This window comes from Scyliorhinus torazame, chromosome 2 (genome assembly GCF_047496885.1).
Source record: "Scyliorhinus torazame isolate Kashiwa2021f chromosome 2, sScyTor2.1, whole genome shotgun sequence".
NCBI classification, from domain to species: domain Eukaryota; kingdom Metazoa; phylum Chordata; class Chondrichthyes; order Carcharhiniformes; family Scyliorhinidae; genus Scyliorhinus; species Scyliorhinus torazame.
Window position 1 is genome coordinate 264,140,977 of NC_092708.1, and position 14,424 is coordinate 264,155,400.

Below are 14,424 nucleotides of genomic sequence, written 5' to 3' on the forward strand. Positions count from 1 at the left end.
AATATATATTTTTGAAGGACGAAATCTTGGTCAGGCCATACGTGCTATTTGCTACACAATATTTACAGTTAGATATGAGTTGGAAAAGACAGCTAAAAAAAAATTCCAATTAAGGAGCAATTCAGCGTCGACAATCCTCCAACCCTACACATCTTTGGGTTGTGGGGGTGAGACCCACGCTGACACGGGGAGAATCTGCGAACTCCACAGGGAGAGTGTCGGGGGGCCGAGATCTAATCGGGGCCCTCGGCACCGAGAGGCTGCAGTGCTAAACACTGCGTACCTTGCCGCCCCCAAAATAGCTATACATTAATTCCCAAGGTGCATGGACCACTTACACGAACCGCGTACACGACTGCCTGAAACTTCAGGTATTGCAATTAAAATATTTTGGCGTTATTACAAGCTGACGAAAATCAGATAGAATTCTCCATTTTGACCAGGGGAATTTGGGATATTTCTCAAACGGCGTAAATAAAAGTTAGGGGGCCGAAGAGAGGCTTGACCGGACTGCCTCATTTCTAGGGATTGAGTTGAGAAAATTAAGTTGACCCCATCACCACGCCCCTTCCCAACACATTTACTGTTCTGCCAGCAATTCCTGTTCACGCTTATTTTCTCTCATTGGTCGCCAGTTGTCCTCTTGCGATACAAACCTGGTCGCCTATACTTCTGGCGAGATTATGACGGGTGAAAACAAGGACGCAAGTTTACTTGTCCGGAGCATTTCTGCTCGGAGTGTGAGGTACGCGAGTGGAAGCAAAGAGAGTTAGAGACCACTGAGGGAACAGCGAGACATCTTGAAGTGAGTTCTATGTCTTCCTTATGAATGTTTAATTTCCGCTTTTTCGCTATTCTCCATTGCGATTCTCTCCTCCCCGAGTACTCATTCGGCGTCGTTTTTGTGCAATGATTGCTGTATGAGGGGGATCTGGATTCCCGCGAGTGCAGAACCTCGGTGGAATAACCCATTCCCAATTAAAATGATTTATAGCACAGCAGCAGAATTATTTTTATTTGCAGTGTAAAAACATGGGAAGAAGTAAAATGTTCTTTATTGTTAATGTTATACCAAGCATTTAAATATTACTAAAGAAATGAGTGCACAATTGTTATTCGCATCATTAGCATATATTATTAGGAGTGTAAAAAATAGAAAAATAATTATTCTTTTTAGAATTGTCATTATTGTCTTCACTGAGAATCGCCTTCCATCAAACAATATACACATCATTCATTGCTGGCGTATGAAAGATCAAATTTGATTCAGATTAGGATATGCAAATGACGCAGAAGATGGAATTCTCTTCTTTTTATCCATCGATTGCAAAGTAAAAGGGAAACTTGTGAGACTGTATTGAAGGCCTCACTTCCCCTGTATTGGACTGGAGATCGTGGTTAATTCCTTCATTATTCCGCTTTTAATGTAATTTATCGTTACATTTCCTCACCGATATCTGGCGTAATTGTAACTTAATATAATAATAATCTTTATTGTCACAAGTAGGCTTACATTAACACTGCAATGAAGTTACTGTGAAAATACCTTGTCGCCACATTCCGGCGCCTGTTCGGGTACACTTTGGAAGAATTCAGAATGTCCAAATTACTTAATAGCACGTCTTTTGGGACTTGTGGGAGGAAACCCACGCAGACACGGGGAGACCATGCAGACTCCACACAGACAGTGACCCAAGCTGGGAATCGAAACTGGGACCCTGGCGCTGTGCCCTGACCCTGGCACAATGCTACCATGCTGCCCACTTGATTCCTGGGCAATATGTTTGCAAAGATATTGGCTATGGTCATAATTTCTCGGTTATGGAAAGTGCCATTAAGTAGGTCGGATTCACATTGTCAGATATTCCGGCCCTTGAACCTGCTGTCCGCAAAACCAGAAGATTTGGCGATTCCCTTTTTAAAAACATTTGAATTATTTACAAAACAGTGAACAACAAGAACCAATGTGATCGTTTGAACCTTCCCAAACAGGTGGGTTTGAGTCAGGAGAGAAATTAAAATTTAACAAATGGGGAAGCCGTATAAAGCGTGTTGGGTTCAACGTTGGGTTTAAATGGAGGCGCGCGTTAAACCCACACTCAAGGGACGGACCTTAAATAAAGCTGCTACAGAGACTTTGCCTTCATTTCATTTTACTAATGGTCATATTTAAGTAATTCTAGCTGGATTTCCTGGGCCTTGGGAAACGTCGAAGCAGGTAAAAGACGAGGTGAGGCGAAAAATGAGGTGAGGCGAATTCTTAAGTGCCTTTAGGGCTACGTGTTCAATCTGTGATTGGTCTACGTGCGCATGATCAGCTACAAATTGGTTTCTTCACGGTGATGGTCATCTCTTGATGTAATTTCCCATTGTCCCCTGACTGGCCCTCTCGTGTGTCAATTACTTGTGAGACCATCCCTCCCATTAAAGTTTATTTATACAACTTCTTTCAAAAACAAAAGCATGTATTGATATCTCCCTTGCCACATGTTCAGAATGGTGGAAATATGCTAACGTACTCCCATAACTGATATCTTGAACTCATCTTCTAAAATTGGTATTAAATCGGACCCCAATCAGTGACTCAATTTTTTGGTCAGGTTATTTGAAGGTCGCTGTTCCCACTCTCTATGCCTACCTGGAATAAGTTACTTCACTTTTAAGACAAAGAATAGAGTGGTAAAGTAGCTTATAAGCTTAAACCTTATAAAGACGTTTACAAGAGTGTATGTAGTATTATATATAGCATGTAGGCGTGAATAGGTTTCACGTCTGCTTCTACTTGAGATAGGACAGCATGCGATGTCTGGGAACATGATATCATTCGATATATAATTGATCTCTAGAACTTCATTAAACCAAGCGCTTATTAATGTGTTTTTGCTGAGACAACTGCTTTGCTGTAGTCTGTTTTTGTTGTATCAGTCATGCTTGGTATAAGTCAATTAAACTTAGAGAATAGTTTTGTAAACTTACAACGTTACACAAGTTATATAAAGTCTATTAAAATACATATTAATGCTTGCAAGTGATTGGTCAGCAAAACATAACGCAGCACATTCAACTAACAGATATTAAAATGCAAAAGAACTACTGAGTTATAACAGCTAATTACAGAACGTAATTCTAAACTTACAGAAACAAACGTGGTTATACAGTGTGAATAAAGTAACTTGCCTTAATCGTCACAAGTGAAACTGCACTAATTTAATGAACGAGGCTGAATGTTTTAATACTTATAGGTCCGTAAAATCCTGCTTGCGGCTGAAAGCCACGGGCCACCGATCTTGAAACAAATTCTGCACACTTAACTGGGCTCAGATGGGGGTTCAACCTTCCTTTCTTTTCGGCAATCTGGGGTCTCCAACCTTCCTTTCTTTTCGGCAATCTGGGGTCGCCAGCTCCCCGGTCTGCGGAGGTTGCAGCGCGGCGCAGGAGAAGTGCAACCCCACGCCCTTATGACGCGGTAAGGTTGGGAACTCCCTTTGAGGGCAGACATTTAAACAGTATTTTGAGATTTACCAAAACAACAGGCAATGTATTTTCAAGGTATGTAGATGTTTCTCAAACAGGGATTTTCCTCTTTCTTTTCAACACGCAATGCTATTTGTGTTGATTCTTTTAAAGTAATTTTTATTTTTTATGATTAAAGGTGATTAGTTTTAAGTGAACATAAGTTTGATCATTTGTTTTAAATCTGTGAAACGGTTTAAATCTGCACAATATTAAGAGAGAATTTTACGCGTGGCATGCTTAAACATGTTTGTATGTTTTAAATTAGATTATGGTCAAAAGATTTTAAAAGCGTCCAGAGCTTTTTTGCTGTCACTGTCCTTGTGACATCTGATTTTACAAATTAGTGTTTGTAGAGCAGAGGGAATCCGTTCTGACCATAAAGTAACCACTGACACTCCGAAAGAGTACGCTATCTAGGCTCTTGCACCCCCGTCCCATGCCCCATAACCCCACCTAATCTGTTTCCTCCCACAGGAGGACTGTGAGATGTGGCAGGTCCGGGAGGCTTCCAGCATCCCGGATGGCTTCATATGCAGAAAGTGCACCCAACTGGAGCTCCTCACAGACCGCATGGTTTGGTTGGAGCAGCAGTTGGATGCACTTAGGAGCATGCAGGTGGTGGAAAGCATCATAGTTCGCAGTTATATAAATGTGGTCACACCCAAGGTGCAGGCAGAGAAATGGGTGACCACCAGAAAGGGCAGGCAGGCAGTGCAGGAATCCCCTGTGGTGGTCCCCCTCTCGAACAGATATACCCCTTTGAATAATGTCAGGGGGGATAGCCTATCGGGGCAAAACAGCATCAGCCAGAGCAGTGGCACCACGGCTGGCTCTGATGTTCAGAAGGGAGGGTCAAAGCGCAGAAGAGCAATAGTCATAGGGGACTCTATAGTCAGGGGCACAGATAGGCGCTTCTGTGGACGTGAAAGAGACTCCAGGATGGTATGGTGCCTCCCTGGTGCCAGGGTCCAGGATGTCTCCGAACGGGTAGTGGGCATACTGAAGGGGGAGGGCAAACAGGCAGAGGTCGTTGTACATGTTGGTACTAACGACATAGGCAGGAAGGGGCATGAGGTCCTGCAGCAGGAGTTCAGGGAGATAGACAGAAAGTTAAAAGACAGGACCACTATGGTTGTAATCTCGGGATTACTCCCTGTGCCACGTGCCAGTGAGGCTAGAAACTGGAAGATAGAGCAGCTAAACACGTGGCTAAACAGCTGGTGTAGGAGGGAGGGTTTTGGTTATCTGGACCACTGGGAGCTCTTCCGGGGCAGGTGTGACCTATATAAGAAGGACGGGTTGCATCTAAGCTGGAGAGGCATAAATATCCTGGCCGCGAGGTTTGCTCGTGTCACACGGGAGGGCTTAAACTAGTATGGCAGAGGGGTGGGCACCGGAGCAATAGGTCAGAAGGTGAAAGCATTGAGGGAGAACTAGGGAATAGGGCCAGTATGGCTCTGAGTCAGAGCAGACAGGGCGAAGCTGCTGAACGCAGCGGGTCTGGTGGCCTGAAGTACATATGTTTTAATGCAAGAAGTATTACGGGTAAGGCAGATGAACTTAGAGCTTGGACTAGTACTTGGAACTATGAAATTGTTGCCATTACAGAGACCTGGTTGAGGGAAGGACAGGATTGGCAGCTAAACGTTCCAGGGTTTAGATGTTTCAGGCGGGATAGAGGGGGATATAAAAGGGGTGGCAGAGTTGCGCTACTGGTTAGGGAGAATATCACAGCTGTACTGCGGGAGGACACCTCAGAGGGCAGTGAGGCAATATGGGTAGAGATCAGGAATAAGAAGGGTGCAGTCACAATGTTGGGGGTTTACGACAGGCCTTCCAAAAGCCAGCGGGAGATAGAGGAGCAGATAGGTAGACAGATTTTGGAAAAGAGTAAAAACAACAGGGTTGTTGTGATGGGAGACTTCAACTTCCCCAACATTGACTGGGACTCACTTAGTGCCAGGGGCTTAGACGGGACAGAGTTTGTAAGGAGCATCCAGGAGGGCTTGTTGAAACAATATGTAGACAGTCCAACTCGGGAAGGGGCTGTACTGGACCTGGTATTGGGGAATGAGGGAGGTAGAGGTTTCAGTAGGGGAGCATTTCGGGAACAGTGACCACAATTCAGTAAGTTTTAAAGTGCTGGTGGACAAGGATAAGAATGGTCCTAGGGTGAATGTGCTAAATTGGGGGAAGGCTAATTATAACAATAGTAGGCAGGAACTGAAGAACCTAGATTGGGGGCGGATGTTTGAGGGTAAATCAACATCTGACATGTGGGAGGCTTTCAAGTGTCAGTTGAAAGGAATTCAGGACCGGCATGTTCCTGTGAGGAAGAAGGATAAATACGGCAAATTTCGGGAACCTTAGATAACGAGAGATATTGTAGGCCTCGTCAAAAAGAAAAAGGAGGCATTTGTCAGGGCGAGAAGGCTGCGAACAGACGAAGCCTGTGTGGAATGTAAGGAAAGTAGGAAGGAACTTAAGCAAGGAATCAGGAGGACTAGAAGGGGTCAAGAAAAGTCATTGGCAAATAGGGTTAGGGAAAATCCCAAGGCTTTTTACATGTACATAAAAAGCAAGAGAGTAGCCAGGGAAAGGGTTGGCCCACTGAAGGGTAGGCAAGGGAATCTATGTGTGGAGCCAGAGGAAATGGGCGAGGTACTAAATGATTACTTTGCATCAGTATTCACCAAACAGAAGAAATTGGTGGATGTTGAGTCTGGAGAAGAGTGTGTAGATAGCCTGGGTCACATTCAGATCCAAAAAGACGAGGTGTTGGGCGTATTGAAAAATATTAAGGTAGATAAGTCCCCAGGGTCTGATGACATCTACCCCAGAATACTGAAGGAGGCTGGAGAGGAAATTGCTAAGATCGTGACAGAAATCGTTGGATCCTCACAGACTTTAGGTGATGTCCCGGAGGACTGGAGAATAGCCAATGTTGTTCCTTTGTTTAAGAAGGGTAGCAAGGATAATCCAGGGAACTACAGGCCGGTGAGCCTTACTTCAGTGGTAGGGAAATTACTGGAGAGAATTCTTCGAGACAGGATCTACTCCCATTTGGAAGTAAATGGGTGTATTAGTGAGAGGCAGCATGGTTTTATGAAGGGGAGGTTGTGTCTCACTAACTTGATAGAGTTTTTTGAAGAGGTCACAAAGATGACTGATGCAGGTAGGGCAGTGGATGTTGTCTATATGGACTTCAGTAAGGCCTTTGACAAGGTCCCTCATGGTAGACTGGTGCAAAAGGTGAAGTCACACGGGATCAGTTGTGAGCTGGCAAGGTGGATATAGAACTGGCTAGGTCATAGGAGGCAGAGAGTAGCAATGGAAGGGTGTTTTTCTAATTGGTGGGCTGTGACTAGTGGGATCAGTGCTGGTACTTTTGCTGTTCGTAGTATATATAAATGATTTGGAGGGAAATGTAACTGGTCTGATTAGTAAGTTTGCAGACGACACAAAGGTTGGTGGAGTTGTGGATAGCGATGAGGACTGTCAGAGGATACAGCAGGATTTAGATTGTTTGGAGATTTGGGCGGAGAGATGGCAGATGGAGTTTAATCCGGACAAATGTGAGCTAATGCATTTTGGAAGGTCTAATTCAGGTAGGGAATATACAGTGAATGGTAGAACCCTCAAGAGTATTGAAAGTCAGAGAGATCTAGGTGTACAGGTCCACAGGTCACTGAAAGGGGCAACACAGATGGAGAAGGTAGTCAAGAAGGCATACGGCATGCTGGCCTTCATTGGCCGGGGCATTGAGTATAAGAATTGGCAAGTCATGTTGCAGCTGTATAGAACCTTACTTAGGCCACACTTGTTCAATTCTGGTTGCCACTCTACCAGAAGGATGTGGAGGCTTTAGAGAGGATGCAGAAGAGATTTACCAGGATGTTGCCGGGTATGGAGGGCATTAGCTATGAGGAGCGGTTGAATAAACTCTGTTTGTTCTCTCTGGAATGACGGAGGTTGAGGGGCAACCTGATAGAGGTCTACAAAATTATTTGGGGCATAGACAGAGTGGATAGTCAGAGGCTTTTCCCCAGGGTAGATGGGTCAATTACTAGGGGCATAGGTTTAAGGTGCGAGGGGCAAGGTTTAGAGTAGATGTACAAGGCAAGTTTTTTACACAGAGGGTAGTGGATGCCTTAAACTCGCTGCCAGAGGAGGTGGTGGAAGCAGGGACGATAGTGACATTTAAGGGGCATCTTGACAAATACATGAATAGGATGGGAATAGAGGTATATGGACCCAGGAAGTGGAGAAGATTGTAGTTCAGTCGGGCAGCATGGTCTGCACGGGCTTGGAGGGCCGAAGGGCCTGTTCCTGTGCTGTACATTTCTTTGTTCTTTGTTCTTTGTTCACAGTCCAAAGAGTGCAGGTCAGGTGGAATGGCCACGCTAAGTTGCCCTTAGAGTCCAGGGATGTACAGGTTTCGTTTCAGGGTTAGGACGGGGAAGTGGACTCAGGCCGGGTACTCATTCAAAGGGGCAATGTAGACTTGATGGGCTGAATGGCCTCTTTCTGCGCTGTAGGAATTCTATGGTTCTATTCCATGGTGCTAGGAAATCCATGCAGACATCGGGAGAATGTACAAACACCAGTCACCCAAGGTCTGAATTGAAGCCGGATCTCTGGTGTTGTGAGGCAGCAGTGCTAGCTAGTGTGCCATCATGTTACCTGTGCTAAATATGTTTGCACCTTGTTTACTTCAATTATCTTATTCATTCGTAATTATCTTAATTAAATGTTGCGTTCTGATGTTTCATTAAGACATTTGAAGAAGCTTGTAAATTTCAATGGAAAACATTTATTAACAAAAATAATTTTATAAATATAAAACTTTGAAACCAGTTCGCATTTCACTTAATGTTTAACATTTTCAGCTGAACAATGACATAAACCTACCTCAACCTTCCTTGCAATGAAATGTCTTCTCACTTAAACACAACGATCAATAACATATATGTTTATACATAAACACAATGGTTCTATCTATTTGTAAAGGGAAGGGGACGGAAGAGCGGTCAAGGGGGGAGAATGGGGAAGGGAGGGGTGTGATCTATCAATTGTTCATTTTGTAAGCTTAATGTCCGAAAGCAGCATCTGCCAGACGTTCTCGACTGGCCCTTGCACCACTGAAGGCTGGGCTTGCACATCTGCACCAGGAGGTATGCATGCAACAGGCGCCAAATCACCTTCCTCCAGCATGTCCATTTCTGGTGGCAAGACAGCTACCGGATGAATGCCCTCTCCATTCTCAATGGCAAAGTTGTGCAATGCACAATGCACCATAACAATCTTGGAGACTATCTCTTGAGCATAGAGTAACTGGCCCCTGACCCGTCCCGACAGCGAAAGCGTGATTTCAAAACACCAACTGTCCTCTCCACTACCTGACGTGTTGCTAGATGTTCATGGTTGTATAGTTCCTGTGCTTCATTGTTGTTCCTCCGGAATGGTGTCATAAGTCATGTTTTCAATGGGTATCTCGAATCACCCAGTAACTATCTTTGAATTCCTGGTGGTGTTGTCATGGACTGGTGTAACGGTGAGTTTGGTGTAACATTAACAGGACAATATAGTGGCACAGTTGCTTCACAGTTCCAGGGTCCTAGGTTTGATTCCCGGCTGGGGTCACTGTCTGTGCAGAAGCTGCACGTTCTTCCCGTGTCTGCGTGGGTTTCCTCCAGGTGCTCCGGTTTCCTCCCACAGTTCAAAGATGTGCACATTAGGTGGATTGGCTATGCTAAACTGCCCTTAGTGTCCAAAAAAGGTTAGGTGGGGTAATGGGGATAGGATTGAGGTGCGGGGATAGGGTGGAACTATGGGCTTAGGTGGGGTGCTCTTTCTCAGGGCAGGTGCAGTCTCAGTGGACTGAATGGCCTACTTTTGCACTGTAAATTCTATGATCTGTGATCTATTCTATGATCTATGATCTTTCGATGACAAATGAGTCATGAACACTTCCCCGGTTGTTTGCATTTACACTGAGAATCCACATTTGTGCATCACACACTATCATCACATTTTTAAAAATGCAACCCCTGCCTTTTGATGAAGGAAACAGTGTAATTTCTTGGTGCCTTGAATGCAATGTGTTCGATCAATAGACGCCATTCCTTTTGGGAAACCACCAATCCTGTAGAATGCGATGAACCTTTCCTTCATCTTCACAGGTCATTTGTCAAAGATTTTTAAAATAAATTTCGAGTACCTAATTCTTTTTTTCCAATGAATGGGCAATTTCGCGTGGCCAATTCACCTACCCTGGACATCTTTGGGCACTTGGAGAACATGCAAACTCCACATGGACAGTGACCTGAGACTGGGATCGAACCCAGGTAGTCGGCACCATGAGGCAGTAGTGCTAACCACTGCACCACCATGCTGGCCTGATTTGTCAAAGATAATAAGCTCCAAACGCTTACAAAAAATTGCATGCATTACTTGGTGAATGCAAGTTCTTGCAGCACTCCACAAAATATTACAAATGTTGCTAATGCCATGTTGGAAGGACCCAAACCCAAAAGGAAATTCAGCGCTGTCATAAGTTTTGTTTTCCTGTTAAGGCAGTGTGGCAGTCAGGCTTCTGCTTCAGATCTTCCTTCAACATTTCTCAAAGGTGTCCCATTGCTTCCTTGTTGAAGTGCACTCTTCTGGCATAATTTCACATGATATCCTTTGTTTGTAAACTCTTAGGGGTGGTTAATTGGGTCGCTTCCTCACCAGGTGGAGAAGATGCCTTACTCTTCTCTCACAATCCCTCTGCAGATGGCAGTGCCTCAAAAGAAATTCAAGGACTTTATGAAGCAAAGCTATGAGTGTGATGCCCCAGCAAAGAAGAAGCATGACTACAGATTTTGAAGCTGCACTGGATTCTGCAATACCTGTCAGACGGATAGTGCACATTAGCTTACAGGAGGCTTGCATCCGTCAACTAAGGCATTAATGTTAAAGCCATTGAGATAATCACTGAGGCTTTTAAGGATGTACGTTTCGTCACGGAGACTCTTAAACAACACCGCATAAAATACATGGCAATATCCAAATGTACTTTAGCTCTGACTTAGTTGAGAGATCAGGCGTGCTCACAGAAGGAGTTAATCGCACCAGTAATGAAGCCATGATAATCCGAAACCAACTCCAGTGGCCGCCCATATGCTTAGAGTCTTGAGTCAGAGTCCTGACTGGCAAAACAAATCTTGCATTGGATTTGGATTTTGTTTATTGTTATGTGTAGCGAGGTACAGTGAAAAGTATTTTTCTGTGAGCAGCTCAACAGATCATTAAATACATGAAAATAAAATAAAATAAATACATAATCGGGCAACAGAAGGTACACAATGTAACTACATAAACACCGGCATCAGGTGAAGGATACAGGGGGTAGTGTTAATGAGGTCAGCCCATAAGCGGGTCGTTTAGGAGTCTGGTAACAGCGGGGAAAAAGCTGTTTTTGAGTTTGTTCATACGTGTTCTCAGACTTTTGTATCTTCTGCCCGATGGAAGAAGTTGGAAGAGTGAGAAAGCTGAGGGGTCTTTGATTATGCTGCCCGCTTTCCTCAGGCAGCGGGAGGTATGGATGAAGTCAATGGATGGGAGGCAGGATTGTGTGATGGACTGGGTAGTGTTCACGACTCTCTGAAGTTTTTTGCGGTCCTGGGCCGAGCTGTTGCCATAACAGGCTGTGATGCAGCCAGATAGGATGCTTTCTATGGTGCATCTGTAAAAGTTGGTAAGAGTTAATGTGGACATGCCGAATTTCCTTAGATTCCTGAGGAAGTATAGGTGCAGTTGTGCTTTCTTGGTTGTAGCATCGACATGGTCTGAGCAGGGCAGATTTTTGGAGATGTATATCCCTAGAAATTTGAAACTGCTAATCATCTCCACCTCGACCCCGTTAATGCTGACAGGGATGTGTACAGTACTTTGCTTCCTGAAGTCAATGACTAGCTTTTAGTTTTGCAGTCACTGAGGGATAAATTGTTGTTGCTGCACCACTCCACTAGGTTCTCTATCTCCCTCCTGTATTCTGACTCGTCGTTATTCGAGATCCAGCCCACTATGGTCATATCATCAGCAAGCTTGTAGATGGAGGAGGAACCAAATTTTGCTATGCAGTTGTGTACAAGGAGTATAATAGAGGGCTACATATGCAGCCTTGTGGGGCCCCAGTATTGAGGACTATTGTGGAGGAGGTGTTGTTGTTTATTCTTACTGATTGTGGTATGTGGGTCAGAAGATTGAGGATCCAGTTGCAGAGTGAGGACCCAAGTCCTAGGTTTTGGAGCTTTGATATCAGTTGGCTGGGATTATGGTATTGAAGGCGGAGCTGTAGTCAATAAATAGGAGCCTGATGTAGGAGTCCTTGTTCTCTAGATGCTATAGGGATGGGTGTAGGGCCAGGGAGATGGTATCTATTGTGGACCGGTTGCGGCAGTATACGAATTGCAGTGGATCAAAGCGTTCTGGGAGTATTGAGGTGATGTGCTTCATGCCCAATCTCTCATTATGACTGAAGTCAGGGCCACCGGATGGTAGTCATTGAGGCATGTTGCCTGGTTCTTTCTTGGCACCGGTGTGATGGTGGTCTTCTTGATGCAGGTAGGGACCTCGGAGTGGAGTAGGGACAGGTTAAAGACGTCCGAAAACACATCTGCCAGCTGGCCCATGCAGGATCTGAGTGCATGACCAGGGATCCCGTCCGGACCCGTCGCCTTCCGAGGGTTCACTTTCAGGAAGGCCGATCTGACTTCGGAAGCTGTGATGGTGGGTATGGATGTGTTAGTGGCTGTTGGGGCATTCAACAGCAGATCATTGGTTTCCTGCTCGAACCGAGCACAGAATGCATTGAGTTCATCGGGGAGGGGTGCGCTGCTGCTGGAGATACCGCTCGGCTTCGCTTTGTAGCCCATTAGGCCTTGCCACAACCACCGAGAGTCTGTAAATCTTCTTACCCAGGTCAAGGCAGGATCAAGAACAAGAGGAGGATAAAGGAAGCTCTTCAAAGACACCTTTTAAGACTTACCTCAGGAAATGGAACATAGACATCAATGCCTGGGAGGCCTTAGCACAGAAGAGACCTACTTGGAGGAACAACCTGATTGAAGGGCCACAATTCTTTGAGAACACCCGGCGGCACGAATAGGCCCGGAAAAAGAGCATGAGAAAGGAATACCTGCGACCTAGCATCCAAGAATGGATGTCACCTTCTGGAAACTCCTGCCAAGTGAGTGATTGGAGGTGCAGCTCTAGGATCGGGCTCATCAACAACGCATGGCCCCACTGAACCCGTGGCCAGCAACACTGAGTATCTGAGGTGGACAATCATACCTGTTGCGAGTGATCAGTGCATCATGGCCATCATAGTTCCTGTAATGGAATTTACATCCTCATGACAAACCAAAGTTTTTTAAAAAATGATTTCTCCTTCTTTGACTTCAAACTCACTTTATATAGAAAAGTACCCTTTTACTGAAAATAACAGGCTCATGACAAACCATAGTTTAAAAGAAATAAAAATAGATCTTCCTTTCATTTTATTTGCATTTAAGCAAAATTATAAACGCGAAACAACAGTGAGATAAAACTCCAACCTACCAAAAAAAAGTCTCCCGTGTCTCCTGCCTCCAGCCTGAAAGATTTCCGTGTAAATATAAAGGTGTAAAAACTCACCAAATCTCCGTGTAAGTGGCCCACGTTAGCAGTGCAGAGCTCAGGCAGACAAAAACAAACCGGCCGGGGGTGAAATGCCACGCTATTCTAGCGCGCATGCCTCAACGTCGGGGTCGTCACACGCACCAGCGACTTAGAGTCGAATCCTCCAGGAAGTTACAGGATTGTACGTCGTACAATCGGACTTTGAATTTAGAGAAAAAAGTTTGTCATTTTAATTGCGATGGATTTGGATCGGTCGTAGCGGCAATGGTTCAAACTTGACGCCTCACATGTTCACCATAAGGCCACATATTCCTTGTCTCAGTGTGGTGCTATGGCCAAATCGCGTGATGAGCTTCTGTCCCGGAATTTAGCATAAACCATATTGGGTTGACATATTTCGATTGTGTACAAACTAAACCTAAACTAATCATTAAACGTCAATTTCCCTCCACAGGAAAGCTGCCAAAGAATGATACAACAGCCTGCATTAAATATATGTGAGTCACCTGAGAAAGCCAGACTTCCTGGTTTCCCGTCCGTAACTCCACAATTCCCCACCAATCCGCTACCACCGCCAATGTGATGAATATTTGGTTGCTGGTTTAGCACAGCGGGCTAAACAGCTGGCTTGCAACGCAGAACAATGCTAGCAGCGCGTGTTCAATTCCCCTACCGGCCTCCCCGAACAGGCGCCGAAATGTGGCGACGAGGCGCTTTTCACAATAACTTCATTGAAGCCTACTTGTGACAATAAAAGATTATGTGTCTGGTTTGGGTCTCACAGTGATATTCGAGGATTGAAAGAACAATTAAAAGATACGTTGCCTCCTACTTTCTTTAAATGCTGTCCTTATTTCTAGATCACAAGCTGGCAGTGGCTCTGTGAAGGTGAATCTGATAGAAATCTGCCACTTGGACTGAAAGGCATCAGTTTGAAGACCGGCAAGCGTCCTTTTGGAATCAGCGAGGATGAGCGTGGAAAGCAAGCTCCCCACGCATTTTGAGGAAAAGAACTTTCAATTTAATGGACACAATATAAAGATCACAATGTTTAAAGGAGCTTCTCTGGGCGTCGCTTCTTATGTCTGGGCACCTGTAAGTCCAGCAGCCTGTTACAAATGTTTTGTTTTAGTTTCCTGGCTTATTGCAATATCTCTACAATTTGGGTTGTACTCTCTCTGTTTAGAAGCTGATTTTGGTGGGTGTATTCCACAGTCAGGTCCGGGTCTGATTCCCAGGCAC

At 44.8% G+C, this 14,424-nt stretch overlaps 1 protein-coding gene across 1 annotated transcript in view; it reads left to right on the forward strand.

Annotated features, from left to right (window-relative positions):
* The first annotated feature begins 644 nt into the window (after positions 1-644).
* LOC140407874 (EEF1A lysine methyltransferase 3-like) overlaps positions 645-14,424 on the forward strand; it is a 28,142-nt gene continuing 14,362 nt past the window's right edge. Inside the window, exons 1-2 of the mRNA XM_072495095.1 lie at positions 645-805; positions 14,043-14,277. Of these exons, the coding sequence (XP_072351196.1) occupies positions 14,152-14,277 (126 nt within the window). The 5' untranslated portion in view covers positions 645-805; positions 14,043-14,151. The remainder of the gene's footprint in view (positions 806-14,042; positions 14,278-14,424) is intronic.